The following is a 21,066-nucleotide window of genomic DNA, read 5'->3' as shown; positions in this document are numbered from 1 at the left end:
CTGTGCTCCGCAACGGGAGAGGCCACAACAGTGAGAGGCCCGCGTACCACAAAAAAAAACAAACCCGTAAGTAAGTGTTTTCCTGAGTTCTGTGAGCTGCTCTAGCAAATAAATGGAATCTGGGTGGGGGGGGGGTCGTGGGAATGGGGGGGTTCGTGGGAACCCCGGATGCGCAGCCTCGGTCAGAAGCATAGGTGACAACCTGGACTTGTGACTGGCAGCTGAAGTGGGTGGGGGCAGCTTTATGGGATGGAGCCCTTAACCTGTGGGATCTGATGCTCTCTTCAGGTAGTGTCAGAATTGAGTTACATTGTAGGACACTCAGCTGGTGCCACAGAATTGCTTGATGTGGGGAAAAATCTGGTGACCAGCAGTGTCAAGTGAAGTGTTCCGTGTGAAAGTAAGGAGAAAGGCACGGAGGAGAACCGTAGGTTTTTACAATTTCTTCTCCCTCTCCCTCCCCCTCTCCCTCTCCCTCCCCCTCTCTAGGCAGGGCATCAGACGAGTTAAAGAACACCAGGAAAGCTGGAGAGGGTCACAAACTGGAGGCAAACTTGCCATCAGCCTGCTCTCTCTGACCCACTTCTAGTCCCTCCCACAATGTGCCCTGACTTCTGTGCTCATATTCCTGTAGGTAAATCCATGGTGAGGCTTCCACAGGAACCTCTGTCTGAGGCCCAGGTTCTCAGGATTCTCATTTAAAAAGCAATACTAGCTACTCCATGTACTTGATCTTGTTCTGTGCTTGTTCGATGCTTCCGGAGCATCGGTGCTTCAGGAATCTGTTGACTACACTGTAGAATACCCAAGGGTGACAGAGCTTTCCATGTCCCAGGCCCACAAGAGGCTCCAGGGCCACCAGCTCATCACTCACCACCAGCCAGCCAGTCCTCAAGAAAAGGACAACCCCAAAAATGTTGATCATGCAGGACGTGAACACACCATCCCAGGTCCCGAACAGCACTGGTTCCCATATGAACAGCTGGATCTTCCACCAGGGCTGGGGCTGGGCCAGGGCCTCCTGAAAACAGGGCACACGGGAGTCAGCCCAGCAGCAGCGGGGAGGGGTGGCGCGGGGAGGTGAACGGAGGTGGGTGCTGGGAGAACTCAGCTTTAAAGCTCTCCTGTTGGGCCATGCCCTGCAGGCCTGTGCGCGTAGCAATTCCTGTGCCACGGGCAGCACAGAAGAGCTGTTCAGCAAACTCGGTTCCCTTTCCTTCTGGCCATTCGGGAGACTGCATTTCCCAGTCTCTTTACAGGTGTGGCCACGTGACTGAGTTCCAGCCACTGGGATGCGGGTGAGGGCGGGATGCTGGGCTCCAGCTCTGACGTCAGTCAGGAGCTCTGGGTGACGCCATCCTCCCTTTCAGTCTCTCCCTTCCTGGTGGGAAGAGCAGCTTCCAGCAGTTACTGATCTTTGGGGAACCTTCCTTTACTTACCTTTTTCTCCTCTGGCCCTTCTAACGCTTCTGTAATGAATTCTATGTATTAAATTCCCTCTGTTTGAAAACTCTAGGGCAGTTTCTGTGTTCCTGACTGAACACTGGCTGGTACGGTGGATCCCTAAGTGCCCTTCCATCCCATACCCCAGGATCCCAAGGCATCATTTGGCAGTTGTCTAGAATCACAGGCTAACAAGTGGTGAAACAGATGCTTTCTTCATTTTTCCAATTCAAAAATAACAAAGGCACTTACAGTACACTCATACAGACTCTCTACTAGAAAGACTAAACCTTATGGAAATACTAAAACGATCTTAAACAAAATCAGTAGCTACTCATACAATGAACTGCTCCTGCATAGGTTTAGTAATTGATCTAAATTCAGACATCACTGGAGTCTTCCAATGGTCTCAAACTACTGCAGCAGTGATGAAATGATTCTCACCTGGGGGTGGGGAAGGGAGGCAACCAGCTAAGACCCACTGTGTGCACTAAGCCTAACTGGTGTGTGTGTGTGTGATCTATAACCTCAGGGAGATGGCAGAAAAGTCAAGGGAGAGGGGAAATCTAAGGTCCAGAGTCAGGGGCAGGGGCCCTGAACAGCTGAGAACAATGGGTGCGCTCATGATCTAGGACCAAGGCCAGAGGCCAACTATGCTCAGTCAGAACAAAAGGAGAGGATCCCAGCTTCCCCCCTTGTATCGTACACCTACAGATGAAAAAAGGGCCTCCAGAAATCATCAGGGCCACCGATGAAGCCATGCAGGACAGATGGGCCGGGGGACTCCTGACACCAGCTGGCACACCTTTCATCTCTGTATGTTCCTGTGCATCTGTCTTTTGCAAACCACTAATGAGGAATCTCCTGAAAGTCAATAAACATGAGAACAGTGATGGTGGCTAAGAGCGAAGACCCTGCCAACCTATGCTTATCTTTGAACAAATGGTACCAAGGGACTTTGTGGTAAGTAAGATTGTTTTCCAGGATCCTAATCTCAAAACTCAGGACCTGGCCCAACTTCCCGTCTCTGCTTGTGTCTGCTTCCTACCATGGCTTGTTACAGGCCTACTATTTATTAGAAACAGTCATAACAATAGCAACTATCAGCAACAAAGAGTAATGATTTAGGGAGTGCTTTCAGCTTCCACATCAATTCCCCCCTTTGGTGCTCAGGTCACCCCGGGAACGAGGCAGGGAGAGGGCCACTGTCTACAGCCAGCCAAGGAAAGCGAGCCCTGGAGAAGAGACACAACCAGCCTAGGTCCACAGCTGGGGTTTGAATTCCTCAACCCAGACTGTAAAACCTGCACCACAGGTCACAGGCCCTTTTCTCTCCTAAACTTCAATGTTTCAGGTGCAATTTCTAACATCCTGGATTTCGCTCAATTGTGAGTACCTTTGCTTTACCCTTAAAATTCCTGTTGTGATTTTAGAAACTGTATTCCTCTGTCATCACAGCCTTCATATTTCCCCTGTAAAACCTGTTTTGTTTATTTGTTTATTTACCTAATGGGGGTATGAAAAGCCTTTCACTCCCTGGATCTCACTGGACTAAATCAGCCTTAAAGGTGCTTCACAGATGAATGAGGCCGAAACTTTAGGAGACTCTTTACACTGAGAATAAAGGTGTTAAGTGAGGTATACATGGTTTGAAATGGGTTTGGTGCCCCAGTCATGACAGTTTATTTCAGGACATTTAGAGGAGTGCACATACCTTTTCTTACCAAGTGACACAAGAACACAACTAAGTCTTCCCAAAGCCTGCTCATCTGATTCTGGCAAGAAGCACCTAAGTTTGACCCAAGTTTGGGGCCCTGATGTTTTGAGAGAGAGAGAGACATAAGCCAGTGAGAGAAAAGGAAGAAAAAACAAAAGCACCAAAAAGGGGAGCTAGGATGAGATGGAGAACCCTAGAATAAAATGCCAAATAGGTACTCGGGAGACCCCAAGGGACAATTCCCAGCCCGCCCGCCCCCACCGCAGACACGCTGCCGCCAACATCAATGCAGGACACCAGCCCGGGGCCCATGCTTGTCACCTCTCCCTGGCCCACCGCACCCTCCAGCCTCCCCACTTGCAGGACGCCCTCAGCCTTCTGCACTGCCCCAGGGTTGGCCTTGTGGAGAGTGCCAGCCTGACAGGCAGCTCAAACCAGCTCGCTTGCATAGTAACTACCATCGGGCCGGCCCAGTTCTGACACCAGTGCCAGTGGGGGGCGGTTTCGCCTACACCAAGCAATTCTCTGACACCAGTGGGTGTCCCACAGTTCAAGACAACTCCGACACTGCCCGCCCAGAGACAGTGCCATCCCACAGTCAAGGGCTCAGTCCTACCAGACGGCCCCTCAGATGCCAATCCCAAGTCCACGTTGTCACTATGCTTCTGACCCACGGGCTACTGATCAGAGGTTCCCACCACCCCCGTCTTGGGTTCAGTTAATTTGCTAGAGCGGCTCACAGAACTCAGACAAACATTTTACTTACTAGATTACCAGCTTATTATGAAAGGATATGACTCAGAAGCCACCAGATGAGGGGGGGTTTAGGGAAAGGTTTGAGGTCTATGCCCTCTCCCAGCGCAGCACTCTCCCACCAACTCCATGTGGTCACCAACCCAGAAGCTCTCCAAACCCTCTTTTTTGGGTTTTTCTGGAGGCTTCATCACATAGGCATGACTGATTAAATGACTGGTCATTGGTGACTGATTTAACCTCCAGCTCCTTTCCCCTACCCTGAAAGTTCCAACCCTCCAATCACATGGCTGGTTCCTCTGTAACCAGCCTCCATCCTAGGTGATTCTAAAAGTCACCTCACTAATATAAACCCAGTGGTGGCTGAAGGCATTTGTTATGAGTATCAAGACACCTTATCACTCTTATCACTTAGGAAATTCCAAGGGTTTTAGGAGCTCTGTGCCAAATATCTATTATCAATCACAGTATCACAACTGGCTACTCCCCAGCCCTGCTCTCCGTCTGTCCTGCCAGCTCGCTCTGATCCCCTTCAGCTCTTACTCTGATAGGCTGCGGCAGAGCCATGTCTGCAGCATAAGCAGACATCCAATAGGAGGACAGAATATCAGCTTCTCCCCCCCCCACTCAGGGACCGCATGCCAAACCCCCTCCTTTATGGGAGGGTAAGGAAGCTCATCTCGTCTCAAATATGCCCTCCCACAAAGACCGTGGCTCACAGACTCTCCCTTTGTGCCTCTCCCTAGTCATTTCTGTTGCCCAGGGAGAGGGAGGTGGAATAGCTGGGGTGACAGGGGGTGATAGTTGGGCCAGTTCTGGGCTATCTTGTGCTTGGTACCAACTGTTGATAACTCTCTTAGAACCTCATTGTCTTCAGATTTGGGCCCCAGTCATCAATTCCAAAATAACAAGAGTCTCATTCAACACTCTATGACACAGACATGACAGGTTGTAGGGCAAGGCAGGTGGCAGTAGTATGTGTGCTGTGCCCAGTATGGAGGCTAGTGGGAAGCAGGGGTGGAAACTAAGAAAGAAGAGACAGAAAAGTGAGGGGCAAAGCAATCCCTCAGAAAGGGGACCACAAACATCCTCAAGGGGCAGGTTCCTCTCTTTCCTGAGGACCCTCAGGTTGGCAGGGACAACTTGGCAGGTTCCAGGGCACAGAGACTTGGAGTCTGGCCACAGGTGATCGTACCTGTGCACTGCTCATTGCTAGGGCTTTCCCTTCCCAACCCTCCAGAACAAGGAGCCAAGCCCTCTAAGCCCAGGGCTGCACCCCACACTGGAGACACCACGGCCACCTGGTGGGTGTTTTAGTTCAGAGGTAGAAGTCTTTCTCCTGTGAGAATCTTCACACTTGAGCAGGGCATCTAGAAAGACAGGGAAATCACACCTGAAATGTGTCCAGAGTGGGAAACACGTGACTTCCTGCATCCAGCAAGTGGAGCTGAGTAAGACAGAGAAAAGCTCTGCTACGGGCAATGATGCGAGCTCCCACCCAGGAGCCTCTTGTCTCAAACAGCCACCGCCCTCCCACAGGCCACCCTCCAGGCCTTACTGAACACATCTGAAATGTGAGAAAACACCTATCCTCTCTCCTGGTAGCTGGAGGAAAGGAGACGGGTAAGAAACTCTGCTTCTGCCCACTTGGGTCAGGAGCGGATCAGAGCAAGACATAGCCTGCCCCTTCCTCCCAAAGACTGGTTCTACCTGGAGCACGCACACACGCGCCAGCAGCTTGCTTTCTGAAAGCTAGTTATTTAATTATTACTCACACATCAGAGAATATCCCAAGCTGCTGCTGAACTGTGACACACTGAGCAGAGTGGGTGCCACATTCCTCTCCTCTGGCTCTGAACAGGCACCACAAGCTGCAGCTGGGCAGGGTGGAAGCAGGGCTCCACGGGCCAGCGGCCGCCTGTGGTACCTGCATCCGATGTAAGTAGCTACACACCTGCCTCAAGGTGGGCTGCGCACTTTAGATGAGGTGATAATCGTGAAAGTTTTTTTGGTAAGCATGAAGCACATCAGGCAGTTTTAAATGGGGGTGAGGATTTCTTCAGGAAAGTTGGGAGGAAAGGAAAGAAGAGAGGTCTTACTGACTGTGCATCTTCTATCTGCCCTGGTACCTCGTCCTCATGTTTCAGGTGAATCCTTGCTCTACAGTTCAGCCTGAAAGCTGCCTCTCTCCAACCCCAGCCCAGTCCCAGCGCTGGGGCAACCGGCCCCTTCTGTACTGTACTAGGAGTTCGAGAATGGGTGTCCGATGAGTGCTCTGCTACCCTGACTGAAGCTGGTAATGGGAACTGCTCCGCAGGACCCACATGGAGTGGTCAAAGCCTGATTTCCCTGGATTCGAATCTGGGCAGCACGCTTGGTCAGCAGTGATTTAGGCACTCCTAGAAATGTGAGATCTTCGTGGCTGTGCGGATCTCTTCTGCGCAGAACAGGTTCAAAAGCCAGTGTCTCCGTAACATTAGTTACCGGTGCCTGATCTGTGGCTCTTCCATCTTGTGCATTCTCATCCTGGTCCAAGGCTGGGAATCTCCCAAGGCACAACCTGGTCAAGCAACCACACAGGCCCAGGAGTGGCAAGACCCGCGGACGCTGTGACAACGTTGATGTTGGTGGGGCCCCTGCCTGAGCTCTGCCTCTCAGAGCTATACAGCAGCTCATTCCCCACAGAGCAGCCACCTCTGTGCTCAGAATGCAGAACCCAAAGACACAATGCTCTGGGCACCTGACAGCACCCCGCAGATCTAGATTCCCACAGCAGCGATGCCATGGCCACCTAAACAAGAGCTTCCCCTTCCCTTCCCAGCCTCCTTGGCAAAAGGACAGAGCCCTCCTGCGAGACTCAGGCTGCCACTAGACAGTCTACCTCAGTTTAACATCAGAAGGAGAAACACAGACCCTAATGCCCTCCCCCAGTAACAGGCAAACCAGCTAAAAATCAACTGCAAAAGATTTATTTTTCTAGGTGCTTCAGTGGATCAGACAATACTATACCCATTTAAGAATTCTTATGTACTAAGTACTTTTGACGTTTGGAATCACATCAATGTTTTATATACTCCAAATTAAACAAAATCAAATCAAATCAACAGGATGAGAGAGAAAAATTAAAACAGAATGCAAAGAGAAACAAATTAACCTAACTATAATTCTAATGAAAAATATAACCACACCGAAGGTGGAAAAAACTGAGCAGAGTTAACTTTTGAACACAGTACTTTGACTATGTGCTCTCAGTCTAAAGACAAATAACTAACTACAAACTAAAACAAATTCTAGATAGAAAGTTTGTTTTTTGCAGGGGTAGGAGTTACCACTCCTGAATCTACTTTCCATGAATTGTAGGACTGAGCAAATAAGTAAATATACCGAATGGGAGTCAAGTTTCTCACTGTTGGAGAAGGCAGTTAAAACTAAGAAAAGAGGAAAGAAGAATGAACCCTGGCATGATAAATTAGAATTAGAGGTATCAGTTTGAATTTATAGTTTTTAATATGTATAGACATATCTATACATATCTATATATCTATATCTGTATATATATATATCTGTCTACTTAAAGGGTAAGTCAAGACACCCCAGTAGCAATGAACATACCTAGCATCCAGATCTTGGTCTCTAAATACCATTTCTCACTTTAAGGAGCCAGAGCTCTTTGGATAAATAGCTGATTCAGGGCTGGGGCAGAAAAAGTACAAAATGAGCCTACAATATTTTGTGCCAGAAAGTAAGGAAGGGCTCCTAAAAATGATGAGGATGTGTCATAAGGACATAGAAGCCAGCTTGAAGGGGCACCCAATGGCCAAATCTGGAACAATTTGAGCATCAAAATCAATAATAATAGCAATAGCATACACATGGAAAAAATAAGAATCTGAGTCCATACAGATATAAGCAAATGAATAAATTAAAGTAAGAGGAAGGAGGGAAAATTCTTCTTTATAGAAGACCAAGTAATATATGTAGAAAAAATGATGATGTTAGAAAATCACCATTCTGCAACCATCACAGTAATAACTGAGTCTGCCAAGAATCATCAATGTATGCTAAAGCTAATGGGTAGAAAATTGATGAGGAACTGGATATTTCCATAGTCTCAAAGTATCCCCAACAAATTATTTATTAGTTACAAAGGGAAAATTGGTAACTTTAGAGTGGATTAACCTAGTGGGCACCACCTTAAATAAGTAACCAAAGCTAACATTACCAATAATGGGACAAGTGGAAACCCTGTACCTCCCTCCTGATATGTCGCCTGGAAAAGAACACAATATCATTCTATGGGTTCCTGCCAAAAATGCAAAACCTGAATCTAATCGTGAGAGTTCATGTCTCAAACTCAGAAATATTCTACAAAAAAAACTAGCCTGTGTTTTGCAAAAAAATGTCAAGATCACGAAAGACAAAGAAAGGCTAAGGAACCATTCCAGATTAAATGAGACTAGAGAGGCGTGATGACTAAATGCACTGCGTGATGCTGGATTGGATCCTGGTCCGGGAGAAAAAGCTACAGGATATTAGTGAGATAACTGGCAAAAGTGGACTGTGAAACTGTGGATTAGATAATAGGATTTATCAATGTTAAACGTCTTGATCTTTTTTTTTTTTTTTTATATATTCCATAGTCCAGCCATCCAGGCATGGACTATGGTTATTTTATTTTATTTTATTTTATTTGACCACACCAAGCAGCTTGTGGGATCTTAGTTCCCCGACAAGGGGTTGAACCCAGGCCCTTGACCATGAAAGTGTGGAGTCCTTCCCACTGGACCAGGGAGTTCCCTAAGTGTCTTGATCTTGATAAATATAATGTGGTTAGGTAAAAGAAAAGTCCTATTCTCAGGAAATAGACAATGAAGTATTTATGGATAAGGGGACATGATGTCTACAAGTTAGTTCCAAATGGTTCAGGAAAAAAAAATATATAATCGAATATAATAGGTATTAAAATATATATTATATATATGGAATAAAAATATATGTACATATAGAGAGAGAGCACACAAATAATAAAGCAAAAGGACAAAATGTTAATAACTGGTAAATCTGAGTCAAGAGTATACGGCGGTTGTTTGTACTGCTGCGACTTTCTATAAGTGTGAAATTTTATCAAAATTTCAAAAGTTTAAAAATAAATAAATAGTAAAAGCAATTTTTATTTTTTCAAAGAAGCCCAGACATATTTAAAGAACAGCTTGGGGCTTCCCTGGTGGCGCAGTGGTTGAGAGTCTGCCTGCCGATGCAGGGGACACGGGTTCGTGCCCCGGTCCGGGAAGATCCCACATGCCGTGGAGCAGCTGGGCCCATGAGCCATGGCCGCTGAGCCTGCGTGTCTGGAACCTGTGCTCTGCAACGGGAGAGGCCACAACAGTGAGGGGCCCGCGTACCGCAAAAAAAAAAAAAAAAAAGAACAGCTTGTTCACTCTTGTACCTCTAGTGCCTAACATGGAACAGGTAATTACTAAATGTGTTAGTTAAATGAATGAATGAATGAATACAATGTGCTTTAGAGAGTGACATTAGACACCTCTTTTAAGGTAGCAGAATATGCACTTTTCTACCTTCCAAATTACCATAACAATGACAGAAAAGATGTGTTTTGTTTTTTTTTTAAGTATGAAACTATAGTTATAACTAGAAAGGGAAAAAACCAAGTGCTACTAGCAGATCAGACATTTGGAGACATTCCTGCAGATGGGCTTGGAGGGGCAAAAAAAAAGCAAGTGATAGAGCAGTCCAGGGCAGCCAAGAGAAGAGCTGCCTTCCAAGGCACCTGAGAAGTTCCAAGTTCAGAGCCAGCGAATGCTAGGAAAAGACATAGGCCACAGCAATCATTGGGCATAACATTATCTTGGAGGCTTTATCATGTAGATGGAAGTAACATATATAGCATAAAAGACTGGAGGGCAGGGTTGGTAAACGCGCCTATGTGATTGTCAAGCTCCTACATTTTACATTGAAGTGGTACAATATTAACTCTAAACAAACTGAAAAATTTTAAATGTATATTTAATCTCTAGAGCAGCCATTCTCAAACTTTTTGATCTCCAGACCCCTTTACATTCTTAAAAATTACTGAGGATCCCAAAGAGCTTTTGTTTATGCGTGCTACAACTATCAGTATTCACCATATTAGAAACTTAAAGGGAGATATTTTCAAATACTTATTACTCATTTAAACATAATAATAATAAACCCATTATCTGTTAAAATAAGTAACATGTCTGCATGAAAAATAACTACTTTCCCAAACAAAAACATTCAGTGAAAAGAGATGCCTTGTTATACATTTTGCAAATCTTTTTTTTTTTTTTTTTTTTTTTGGTATGCGGGCCTCTCACTGCTGTGGCCTCTCCCGTTGCGGAGCACAGGCTCCGGACATGCAGGCTCAGCGGCCATGGCTCACAGGCCCAGCCGCTCTGCGGCATGTGGGATCTTCCCGGACCGGGGCACGAACCCGCGTCCCCTGCATCGGCAGGTGGGCTCTCAACCACTGCGCCACCAGGGAAGCCCTGCAAATCATTTTAATGTCTGGCTTGATAGAATACAGCTGGATTCCCATATCTACTTCTGCATCCAATCTGTTGTAAAATGTTGTTTTTTAAATACATGAAAACAATTTGGCCTTCCATACTTCTATAGTTAGAAAAGGAAAGAGTAATTTACTACTACTATTCCATATATGAAAAAAATTCCTGTCACCCAAAGGATAAGAGAATTATACTCAAAAAATGGTGACATGGGATATAAGAAACAGCAGTAGCTGCATATGAACCAGAAGAATTAAAGGGAACTTGAAAAAAATTCAGACTCTATAGCTCAGAAGCAGCAAAGCCTTAACAACTTATGCTTGTGTTTTCTTCCCCGTGAGTCTAATAACATCACTTGGTTATTCAATTAAACATATACATCTTACTATTGTAAATTTATAGTACTATTTATAGGTGTAAAATTTTTATAACCAACTATAACAAACATGGAAATACTCATTACAATTACAGAAAAATATACAAATTTTATAAACCTTGACAATGTAAAAATAATAATCCAACTAACAAAAAATTCAAAATGAAATCAGAGAAATGGAAGGAAGAGTAAATGTGCCAATGTCCTCTTTCTTCATATCAGGAAGCAATAAGTAAACTGATAATAAACTGATAACTTAGTCTAGAAATTGAGGTATAAATAAATTATTTAAAGTTATAATGATAACCACTAGGGAAAAAGAAAACCAGAAACCAGAAACCATTAGTGACTGTCTCTGGGGAATGGTGGTGAAAGAACAGAGGAAGAAGGCTTTTAATTTTATATAATTCTCTCATTTAAAAAAAAAGTTTTACTTCATGCATGTAGTACTTGTATGATAAAAATAGTAACATCTTTATTTGAAGAAAAATTTACCACTTTATTAGAAGTATTTGAAAAATAAAATGCTGACCTCAAGTTAGTAATTTATTTATAACTCAACTTCATTTTATGCAGTGGACGGATTCACCAAAAGATGCCTGTGATTTGAATCACATTTTAAATGTATTGGAAATATAGTCTACTTAAAAATAGTGAAGTCTTTGGTAAAATTAATGTCTGTCCCTAACATTTGTGTATCTTTTTTAAAAATTAGAATTTGCCTTCGCTTTGTGTTGTTGTTGTTTTTTGGTTTTGGGGTTTGTTTATTTGTTGGGTTTTTTTTTTTTTTACTGATAATTGCCTAAAATAAAAAGGGAAAGCTACTCAAAATGAGTCACAGCTTTCTGTTTTAAGTTCTATAAACACTGGGATTCACTTTAGAGCAAGTTTATCACCTGAATCAGACGTAACTATTTTTGGCTAAATGAGGGTCGCTAGGCTACCATGGCTTCAAATTCATCAGTGAGCACCTAAATCCTGTGACTGCTGACAGAGACTGTGGATGTGATTTACAAGCTATCTGCAGATTGGGAAAAGAACATCACAGAATTTTTTACACAGATCAGTGGTTTTTACTTCACTATCTTTTTCTCTTTCATTATGCCTATTCATGTAAAGAAGAAAACACTCACACAACAAAACAAAAACAAAAGGAATGTACCCTTCTCTTGTGAAGTGATAATGACAACAATATCCTACTAGATAGGCATTCAAGCCAGAATAGGTACTATCTCTGGAGACTGCTCATGCCAAGCTATGCTGAAGCACACCACTATCACTACAACCACTAGTCTTTTGATGAAGTTATTAAACTCAGAAGGAAAGAACACAAATTTTAAGAATCAGATTACATTACTACTTGATAATGATTAATGAGCAAAAAGAGATACTGAATTACACTCAATAAGGTAGGTATATTTCTTTAAATCTTACTACACTTATTTGATATTGTTCTATGAATACACATCTATCTAGTATTTAAACTGTCATCCTGAAGACATATATTTTGGTCAGAGAAAGAATAAAATGAATGGAAAAATAAGCTAAAATTCAGTTATCCACCCCTATACGAAGCCAGGTTGTTCAACCAGGCCAGACCAGAGTCTAAGCACCACCTAGTGGCCTCTTACTCAAATTACAAGAAAAGTACTTCAGAGCCATTAACACAGCATCTAGGATTCTCCTTGCAACCCCAAACTATTAAGTAATGGCAAGGACTGCATTTTTTCTATATCTGACCATGGATGAAATATACCCTAAGGCAGTAAGAAATTTTTAAGTCATCTAGTTCATTCATTCATAGCTAGGCAGAATGTATTAATCACGTTTTTTCCTTTCTATATCTTATGACATTATGACTCTTAGAAATCTTGCAGGACTTCCCTGGTGGCGCAGTGGTTAAGAATCTGCCAGCCAATGCAGGGTGTGATACAGTTTCGAGTCCTGGTCCGGGAAGATCCCACATGCCGTGGAGCAACTAAGCCGGTGCGCCACAACTACTGAGCCTGCGCTCTAGAGCCCGCGAGCCACAACTACTGAGCCCGCGTGCCACAACTACTGAAGCCTGAGCCCCTAGAGCCCATGCTCCACAGCAAGAGAAGCCACCGCAGTGAGAGCAACAAGAGAAGCCACCGCAGTGAGAAGCCCGCATACCACAATGAAGAGTAGCCCCCGCTCTCTGCAACTAGAGAAAGCCTGCGCTCAGCAACAGACCCAACGCAGCCAAAAATATCAATCAATCAATCAATCAATCAATCAATCTTACAGGCCAGGGAAGAGATGAACCTTCCCAGGGCTAACCAGTTCTTATAGATAGTAAACAGCTGGCAAGGAGCATGTCTTTCATATGCAAACTTACCAATTCTGAGTATATTCCCCAAGCCACCCCCTTTATCTAATTCTCACACAACGAACCAGTATTTCTCCTGCCCTAAATCATCCCCATGCCAGGTGCTAGGAAACTAGAGATGATCTCTATAGCCAAAGCCCACCAGAACTATTCAAACCAGCCAGTCCTAAGCTGTTTGCTCTGCCCTGCCCTGCCCTGCCCACCAAAAGCACAACAAAGGCTCTGGCCCAGGCTTTCCCTTCATTCCTGCTTTTGTCTCCTGACCAGAACCTGACACTTCCCCTGTGGCCCTGCATGGCATTCCTCCTTCTCTTGGGAAATGTAAGCAATAAATTCTTCTTTCAATGGCACTGATCTCTCTGTGTCGTCACTCAGTCTCCTCTACAAATGAAGATCCTGTGGGTACAAGTGAGACAATCCCACCTAATTCATTTCAGTGAAGAATCACTTTCATTCTAGTTTCTAGGGCACCTTCATCCAGAAAATGTCTCCATTCCACTTTTTACAAATATGAAGCATTTTCAGAGCACTGTCATTTTCAGGGTTGGCCTCCTAGGCTAAGTGATACACAGGGCTGTAAAGTGGAAAGGGGTGACGATAACAGAGAAAGAGGAGGAAAGGGCAACAGAGCCCACATGAAAGCTGCAGACTTATCTCAACCCTGAGAGTGTTTTCTGTGCTTTCTTCTCTCCCAGGTTCCAGGACCGTAGCCTCTTTTCTTCTGTCACCTCACATAGGTGGTTCTGTACGGGTACCACTGGTCTTTCACAATGAAGCTAATAGCTTAAGTCTCCAACACCCTTCACTTGCATTAAGTCCCTCCCAAAGATTACATCTAATTTTGTATTTGTAATTTGTATCCTTTTTACTAAAGAGAATCGGTAAAAACTTTACAAGCTTCATGCCCTATAGAAGCTGGGAGTGTGATAGGGGTCATGGCTCCAGGAATCCCAGATGTGAGCCCTTCTCTTCCACCCAACCACCCTGGACCCCAGTTTCCCTATCTGTACAAGAGGTGCTAACAAGACGGTCTTGTCCTAGGTTCCCTTTTCTTTTCTCCTCAGATGCATTCATTTCTCTATATTCTAACAAAGCAATATGCTGTTACCTAGCATGTGGCTGCCAAGGCTTGCTTTGCATATTGGCTTTTTAACGATGCTAAAATGGGCCTGAAAAACGCATAGCAAAAATATAAGTCAGTTCGTCACTGTAAACTGGCTAATAAGGGCACAGAAAACAAGAGCAAAGCTTTTGCGATGAAGCCTGAGACCAATGCTCAAAATTATGACCTAAAGATTGACTGCATTAAGATCAACCAGAGGGCTTCCCTGGTGGTGCAGTGGTTGAGAATCTGCCTGCCAATAGAGGGGACACGGGTTCAAGCCCTGGTCTGGGAAGATCCCACATGCCGCGGAGCAACTGGGCCCGTGAGCCACAATTACTGAGCCTGCGCGTCTGGAGCCTGTGCTCCACAACAAGAGAGGCCGCCATAGTGAGAGGCCCGCACACTGCGATGAAGAGTGGCCCCGGCTTGCCACAACTAGAGAAAGCCCTCGCACAGAAACGAAGACCCAACACAACCAAAAATAAATAAATAAATTAATTAAAAAAAAAAAAAAAAAAAAAGATCAACCAGAGCAGTATTATGAGGTCAGGGGGTCATGGGCTTGGTTCTCACCAGGGTCTGCCACTCTTTGTATGTATCTTTGGGCAAGTCATTAAACATCTCTAGGCTTCTTTTCTGACAAGCTAAGCAAGGGGCCTGGACCAGAGGATCTCTAAGGACCGCTCTGTCTCTTTTTTCTTTTGAGTTTGAGAGTTATTCGCTGCAATAATTTGTACCCCCTCTGTCTCTTAACATGTTCGCTTCCTCTGCCTCTCTTGCTGGTACCACTCCACCTCACAACTGGACCAGACTCTCTTTCTTTCTCTTGCCACGCTGAGCTAACCTAGGTTAAGCCACTGAACTGAGGAGGGGAAGACAGGGAAAGAGCAAAGGAGAGCACAGAGAAGGGAAAGGCAAGGCAGGGAGTCTGGCGGAGCGGAGTCCTGGTGCAGGGTCAGAGGCGGCTGGCACGCTGGCTCAAACGTGGACCAGATGCCACAGCTGGGTCTGCATCAGCCTTGTTTCTAAGGTGATTAGCTCAGGCCAGCCAGAAGCTATCCCACAGACTTCCTAGAAAAGGGTCCTCACAGACCCACTCCTGCTGGAGCTCAAGTCTCCAGCCAGATAAAGAAGAAAGAATATGAGTTGCACTAGCTAATCTGAGGCTTTGGGTGACCCATTCTCGGGCCACGGCATGACACTGCTTCCCTTTAACTTTTTCTGGAGACTGTCCAGCCCTGAGAGAAGGGAAATAGCACATCAGATTAGTGGGAGGCATCCCTTATTCCATCGTAATTAAGAGGTTTCTGTTTTAATATCTGCAACACTAGCTGTAGATCCTGGCAAGAACAGGCACTCAGTAAACACCTGGTACACGGAGCTGACTTTTCCCCATTTCCCACGCTAAGAGCGTTGGATCCTGCTGGACCTCAGACCTCGCACAGATGTCTACTTTCCATCTCTCCCTGTCTCCAGCTACCTGCTTTCTCCTGCCAGCTTCATCTTCCTGACACACCATGTCTGTCACAGTCCTCTCTGTCCAGCGACTGATGGGAGACACGCATGGAATCGAAGGTCGTTAGCCTTCCATTCACCTCCCTCTGGCACCAGCTGCTCCTTAGCTTTTCAGCCCCATGTTTCACAAACAGCCTACTCGACTGGGTTTCAATGTGAAATCTGCTTCATCCAATCACTGAACATGCATTGTATTTAGTGCTCACCATGTGACAGGCACTGGGCCAGATCCTTCTGCGTATGGCATAAGAACCCTGAAGATCGGGTACGCTCACCCCATCTCGCAGATGTAGAAACAGACTGCAAGCCCAAGAGTAACTTGCCCAAGGGCCCAGCACATCTAGTGGCACAGTCAGAATTCGGAACCCAGGTTTCCGGCTTCAAGTCCACCACCCAACCACACTGCACATCAATGAAGTGCTTGGGGACAGAGGCTCCTGGAACAAGACTCGTACCTCCACAAGTTCAACAGGCCCTCAAATGCACACACACACACACATTCCCAAACCACTCCAGACCCATCTAGGCCTAGAAAGCACCCCATCTTCCTCAATGGACTCTGCCCACCCCACAGTGTCCATAGTGTCTTGCACAATGTGCCACACTCTGGTTTTGGCCAAGGGAATCATTCCGGACTTGGGACTCCTGCCTTAGGTTTTTTACCTGACTTTGCTGTGCTGAGTCATGCATTCATTTGCCAACTGAACCCTCTGATCATCCATATCACTACCTCATGGACCAAATACATATTCCCCGCATTAGTTTTATTATTAAGCCAACATTTACAGACTGCTTCCTATGAACCGAGCGCTATACTAAACATTTACATGAATTATCTCTGTTAATCTTCATAATTCTCTAAGGTACGTTCTATTACTGTAGTCGTTTTATAGGTGAGGATACGAAAGCTTAGCCAGGTGGAGTAACTTGCCCAGAGTCACAAAGGGTTAGAGCCAGTACTTGAACCCAGGCAGCACCATCAACTCTCAGATCTACAGCCTCCTCTCATTTGGTCCCCTTGACCAACACACACACACACACACACACACACACACACACACACACACACACACACACACACACACACACACCCCTACCCCATCTGGTCCTGAGATGAGTAAAGCCAAACCAAGAATCCATTCATTGACCCCTCCACCTAACTCACAAGCACCCCCACTCTTGCCAAATCTCCTGAGAGCTACTTTCCAGTCACAGTGATCAAGACAGAGCAGATCTGAACTGAAGGGTTTAGGGTAACACCACCCCCCCACCCAGCCTGTCTTCCCACTGGGCACTGCCTTCTTAGTCCTGTGCTCTTCAGGCCTCAAAGCTCTTAGCAGAATTCCTGCCTCCCAGACCTGGAGTAAAGGGAGAAAAAGTTCATGGGAAACTTCTAGAGGTCCAGACACTTCAAACATATCAGCCATCCAGTCTGCTATCTGTTCCCATACAGGCTTTGCTCGGGCCACTGGGGCAGGAGGCATAAAGCAGAAAGGATTAAAACCCGGACCTTGGCAATAACTATGCCTGGGTTCAAAGTACTCCCATTTTTCATCTGTCAACCAAAATAATCATATATACTTCAGAATGTTGTTGTGAAGACTAAACAAGATAATGCATAGCAAATGTTCAGCCCGTAATAAGTTGGTAGTTATTATCGTTTTCTTACCCTCTCAGCCTCAGGGATGTGCTTCCCAACTTTACCACTGATACTTCAAGATGTAATACAAAGAGCAGCTCCCCCAATCCCTAACCAGGTGAATTCCATGAAGTAGAGCCAGCATTGATCAAGCATCTTGCATATGCTGAGCACTAACGGCACGGACTGAGGACACGAAAATGAATAAGACACGCCCCTGAACTTCAGGAGTTCACAGCCTCAACGAAGACAGGAAAGAAACAGCTTACTTCAATGCCACACGGCAAGTGCAGCAACAGAGCATGCTGCCAGAGGGAGCAGGGGAAGCCAGTCAGATCACAGGGGACCGTGGGGGCCAGGGCAAGGAGTCGGAACTGAATTCTAAAGGCAGTGAGAAGCCACTGAAAAGCTTTAAGCAGAGGAGGCAAATGCACAGACTTATGCTTTACAAAGGGATCACTTTAGAAGAGATGTGAGGAAAGAAGTTAGGAAGGCATGAACAATTCAATTAAGAAGTAATACCTTGGACAAGACAGTGCAAGGGAGACAAAGGGATAGATTTCAAAGATGTCTAGATAATGAACAGCAAAGGCCATGACATTGAACACTGTCTAATCCCTCAATGTTCAGAGACTGAGGGAGAGGGAGATGGAGAGGAAGGTGATGCATAGGCCTTTACATCCATCATTTTAAAAATCAACTCTCGGGACTTCCCTGGCTGTCCAGTGGTTAAGACTCCGCGCTTCCACTGCAGGGGGCATGGGTTCGATCCCTGGTCGGGGAACTAAGATCCCGCATGCCACACGGTGCGGCCAAAATAAATAAATAAAAATTTTTTAAATAAAAATCAACTGTCTCTTAAGGCACTCAGAGCAATTTAGCTTGCACTAACATTGACTGACCACTTGACTGCCAGACACTGCCTTAGGTACTTGGAGGGTTCCAGTGGCAAATCAGCTGAGAGAGAAGTATCAGCAAAGACCAGCATAGGGAAAAGACACAAGCACAGAGCCTGGGGAATGGTGACCTTGGTCTAGAAGGTGGGGTAAAAGGAGTAAGATGCAGGGGACCAGGCTCGAAACTCAGGCTGGGTCAGACTGTGCAGGGCCTAGCCTAAGGAGTTTGAACTCTGAGTGGTGGACACGGGGAGCCACTGAAGGTTTTAAACAGAAACAGGATCCCGGCTGAGCCTTAACAGAGCCCTCTCACAGAGATGAAACAAGCGCTCTCTTTTTGGAATCCCTGGAGACAAAGGGCCTCACGTTTTACACACACACACACACACACACACACACACACACACACACACACACACACACACACACCCCTACCCCATCTGGTCCTGAGATGAGTAAAGCCAAACCAAGAATCCATTCATTGACCCCTCCACCTAACTCACAAGCACCCCCACTCTTGCCAAATCTCCTGAGAGCTACTTTCCAGTCACAGTGATCAAGACAGAGCAGATCTGAACTGAAGGGTTTAGGGTAACACCACCCCCCCACCCAGCCTGTCTTCCCACTGGGCACTGCCTTCTTAGTCCTGTGCTCTTCAGGCCTCAAAGCTCTTAGCAGAATTCCTGCCTCCCAGACCTGGAGTAAAGGGAGAAAAAGTTCATGGGAAACTTCTAGAGGTCCAGACACTTCAAACATATCAGCCATCCAGTCTGCTATCTGTTCCCATACAGGCTTTGCTCGGGCCACTGGGGCAGGAGGCATAAAGCAGAAAGGATTAAAACCCGGACCTTGGCAATAACTATGCCTGGGTTCAAAGTACTCCCATTTTTCATCTGTCAACCAAAATAATCATATATACTTCAGAATGTTGTTGTGAAGACTAAACAAGATAATGCATAGCAAATGTTCAGCCCGTAATAAGTTGGTAGTTATTATCGTTTTCTTACCCTCTCAGCCTCAGGGATGTGCTTCCCAACTTTACCACTGATACTTCAAGATGTAATACAAAGAGCAGCTCCCCCAATCCCTAACCAGGTGAATTCCATGAAGTAGAGCCAGCATTGATCAAGCATCTTGCATATGCTGAGCACTAACGGCACGGACTGAGGACACGAAAATGAATAAGACACGCCCCTGAACTTCAGGAGTTCACAGCCTCAACGAAGACAGGAAAGAAACAGCTTACTTCAATGCCACACGGCAAGGGCAGCAACAGAGCATGCTGCCAGAGGGAGCAGGGGAAGCCAGTCAGATCACAGGGGACCGTGGGGGCCAGGGCAAGGAGTCGGAACTGAATTCTAAAGGCAGTGAGAAGCCACTGAAAAGCTTTAAGCAGAGGAGGCAAATGCACAGACTTATGCTTTACAAAGGGATCACTTTAGAAGAGATGTGAGGAAAGAAGTTAGGAAGGCATGAACAATTCAATTAAGAAGTAATACCTTGGACAAGACAGTGCAAGGGAGACAAAGGGATAGATTTCAAAGATGTCTAGATAATGAACAGCAAAGGCCATGACATTGAACACTGTCTAATCCCTCAATGTTCAGAGACTGAGGGAGAGGGAGATGGAGAGGAAGGTGATGCATAGGCCTTTACATCCATCATTTTAAAAATCAACTCTCGGGACTTCCCTGGCTGTCCAGTGGTTAAGACTCCGCGCTTCCACTGCAGGGGGCATGGGTTCGATCCCTGGTCGGGGAACTAAGATCCCGCATGCCACACGGTGCGGCCAAAATAAATAAATAAAAATTTTTTAAATAAAAATCAACTGTCTCTTAAGGCACTCAGAGCAATTTAGCTTGCACTAACATTGACTGACCACTTGACTGCCAGACACTGCCTTAGGTACTTGGAGGGTTCCAGTGGCAAATCAGCTGAGAGAGAAGTATCAGCAAAGACCAGCATAGGGAAAAGACACAAGCACAGAGCCTGGGGAATGGTGACCTTGGTCTAGAAGGTGGGGTAAAAGGAGTAAGATGCAGGGGACCAGGCTCGAAACTCAGGCTGGGTCAGACTGTGCAGGGCCTAGCCTAAGGAGTTTGAACTCTGAGTGGTGGACACGGGGAGCCACTGAAGGTTTTAAACAGAAACAGGATCCCGGCTGAGCCTTAACAGAGCCCTCTCACAGAGATGAAACAAGCGCTCTCTTTTTGGAATCCCTGGAGACAAAGGGCCTCACGTTTTCCATCTGGTAACTTTTTCATGACTAACACAGTACCCATTATTTAGGAAGTAGTCCACAAATACATGTTAGGGACATAAACACTCACGTACAGTTTTGCAAAACCAAAGAAAATGCATTGCCAGTATGATGCGAGACTGGTCAAGCTAAATAAAATTTTAAAATAAAGTAAAGTAAATAAATCAAGGTTCTCTAAGGGTCCTTGACCACATTCAAAACTTGGCCACCGGCCTTTTCATCCAGGAGCAAACAGCTCTGGGCAAGAGTTCTGAAATATCTCTGAGGAGCTATTCCGGACCTCTAGTCACTCATTTCTAAGCAGATTGAATACTTCAGGGGCTGGATATAAGGAGCTCAGTACAGGATGGAGGATACAGCTCTGGGCCTGCCAGGGCGAAGGGGAGCGGTACCTTTTGCTGAGCACTTGCCACCTGCCAGCCACCATGCTGTATTTTTCACATGTACCCATGTACATGAAGAGGGGG

General features: G+C 45.6%; 1 protein-coding gene across 1 annotated transcript in view; it reads right to left on the bottom strand.

Moving 5' to 3' along the window:
* LOC114486713 (solute carrier family 12 member 8-like) overlaps positions 1–21,066 on the bottom strand; it is a 36,643-nt gene that overhangs the window by 13,866 nt on the left and 1,711 nt on the right. Inside the window, exon 3 of the mRNA XM_028492909.1 lies at positions 943–1,021. Coding sequence (XP_028348710.1) covers positions 943–1,021 — 79 coding nt within the window. The remainder of the gene's footprint in view (positions 1–942; positions 1,022–21,066) is intronic.

This window comes from Physeter macrocephalus, chromosome 1 (assembly GCF_002837175.3).
Source record: "Physeter macrocephalus isolate SW-GA chromosome 1, ASM283717v5, whole genome shotgun sequence".
NCBI lineage: Eukaryota > Metazoa > Chordata > Mammalia > Artiodactyla > Physeteridae > Physeter > Physeter macrocephalus.
The sequence above is the reverse complement of the archived record's forward strand: the minus strand, read 5'-3'. Positions and strand labels throughout refer to the sequence as shown.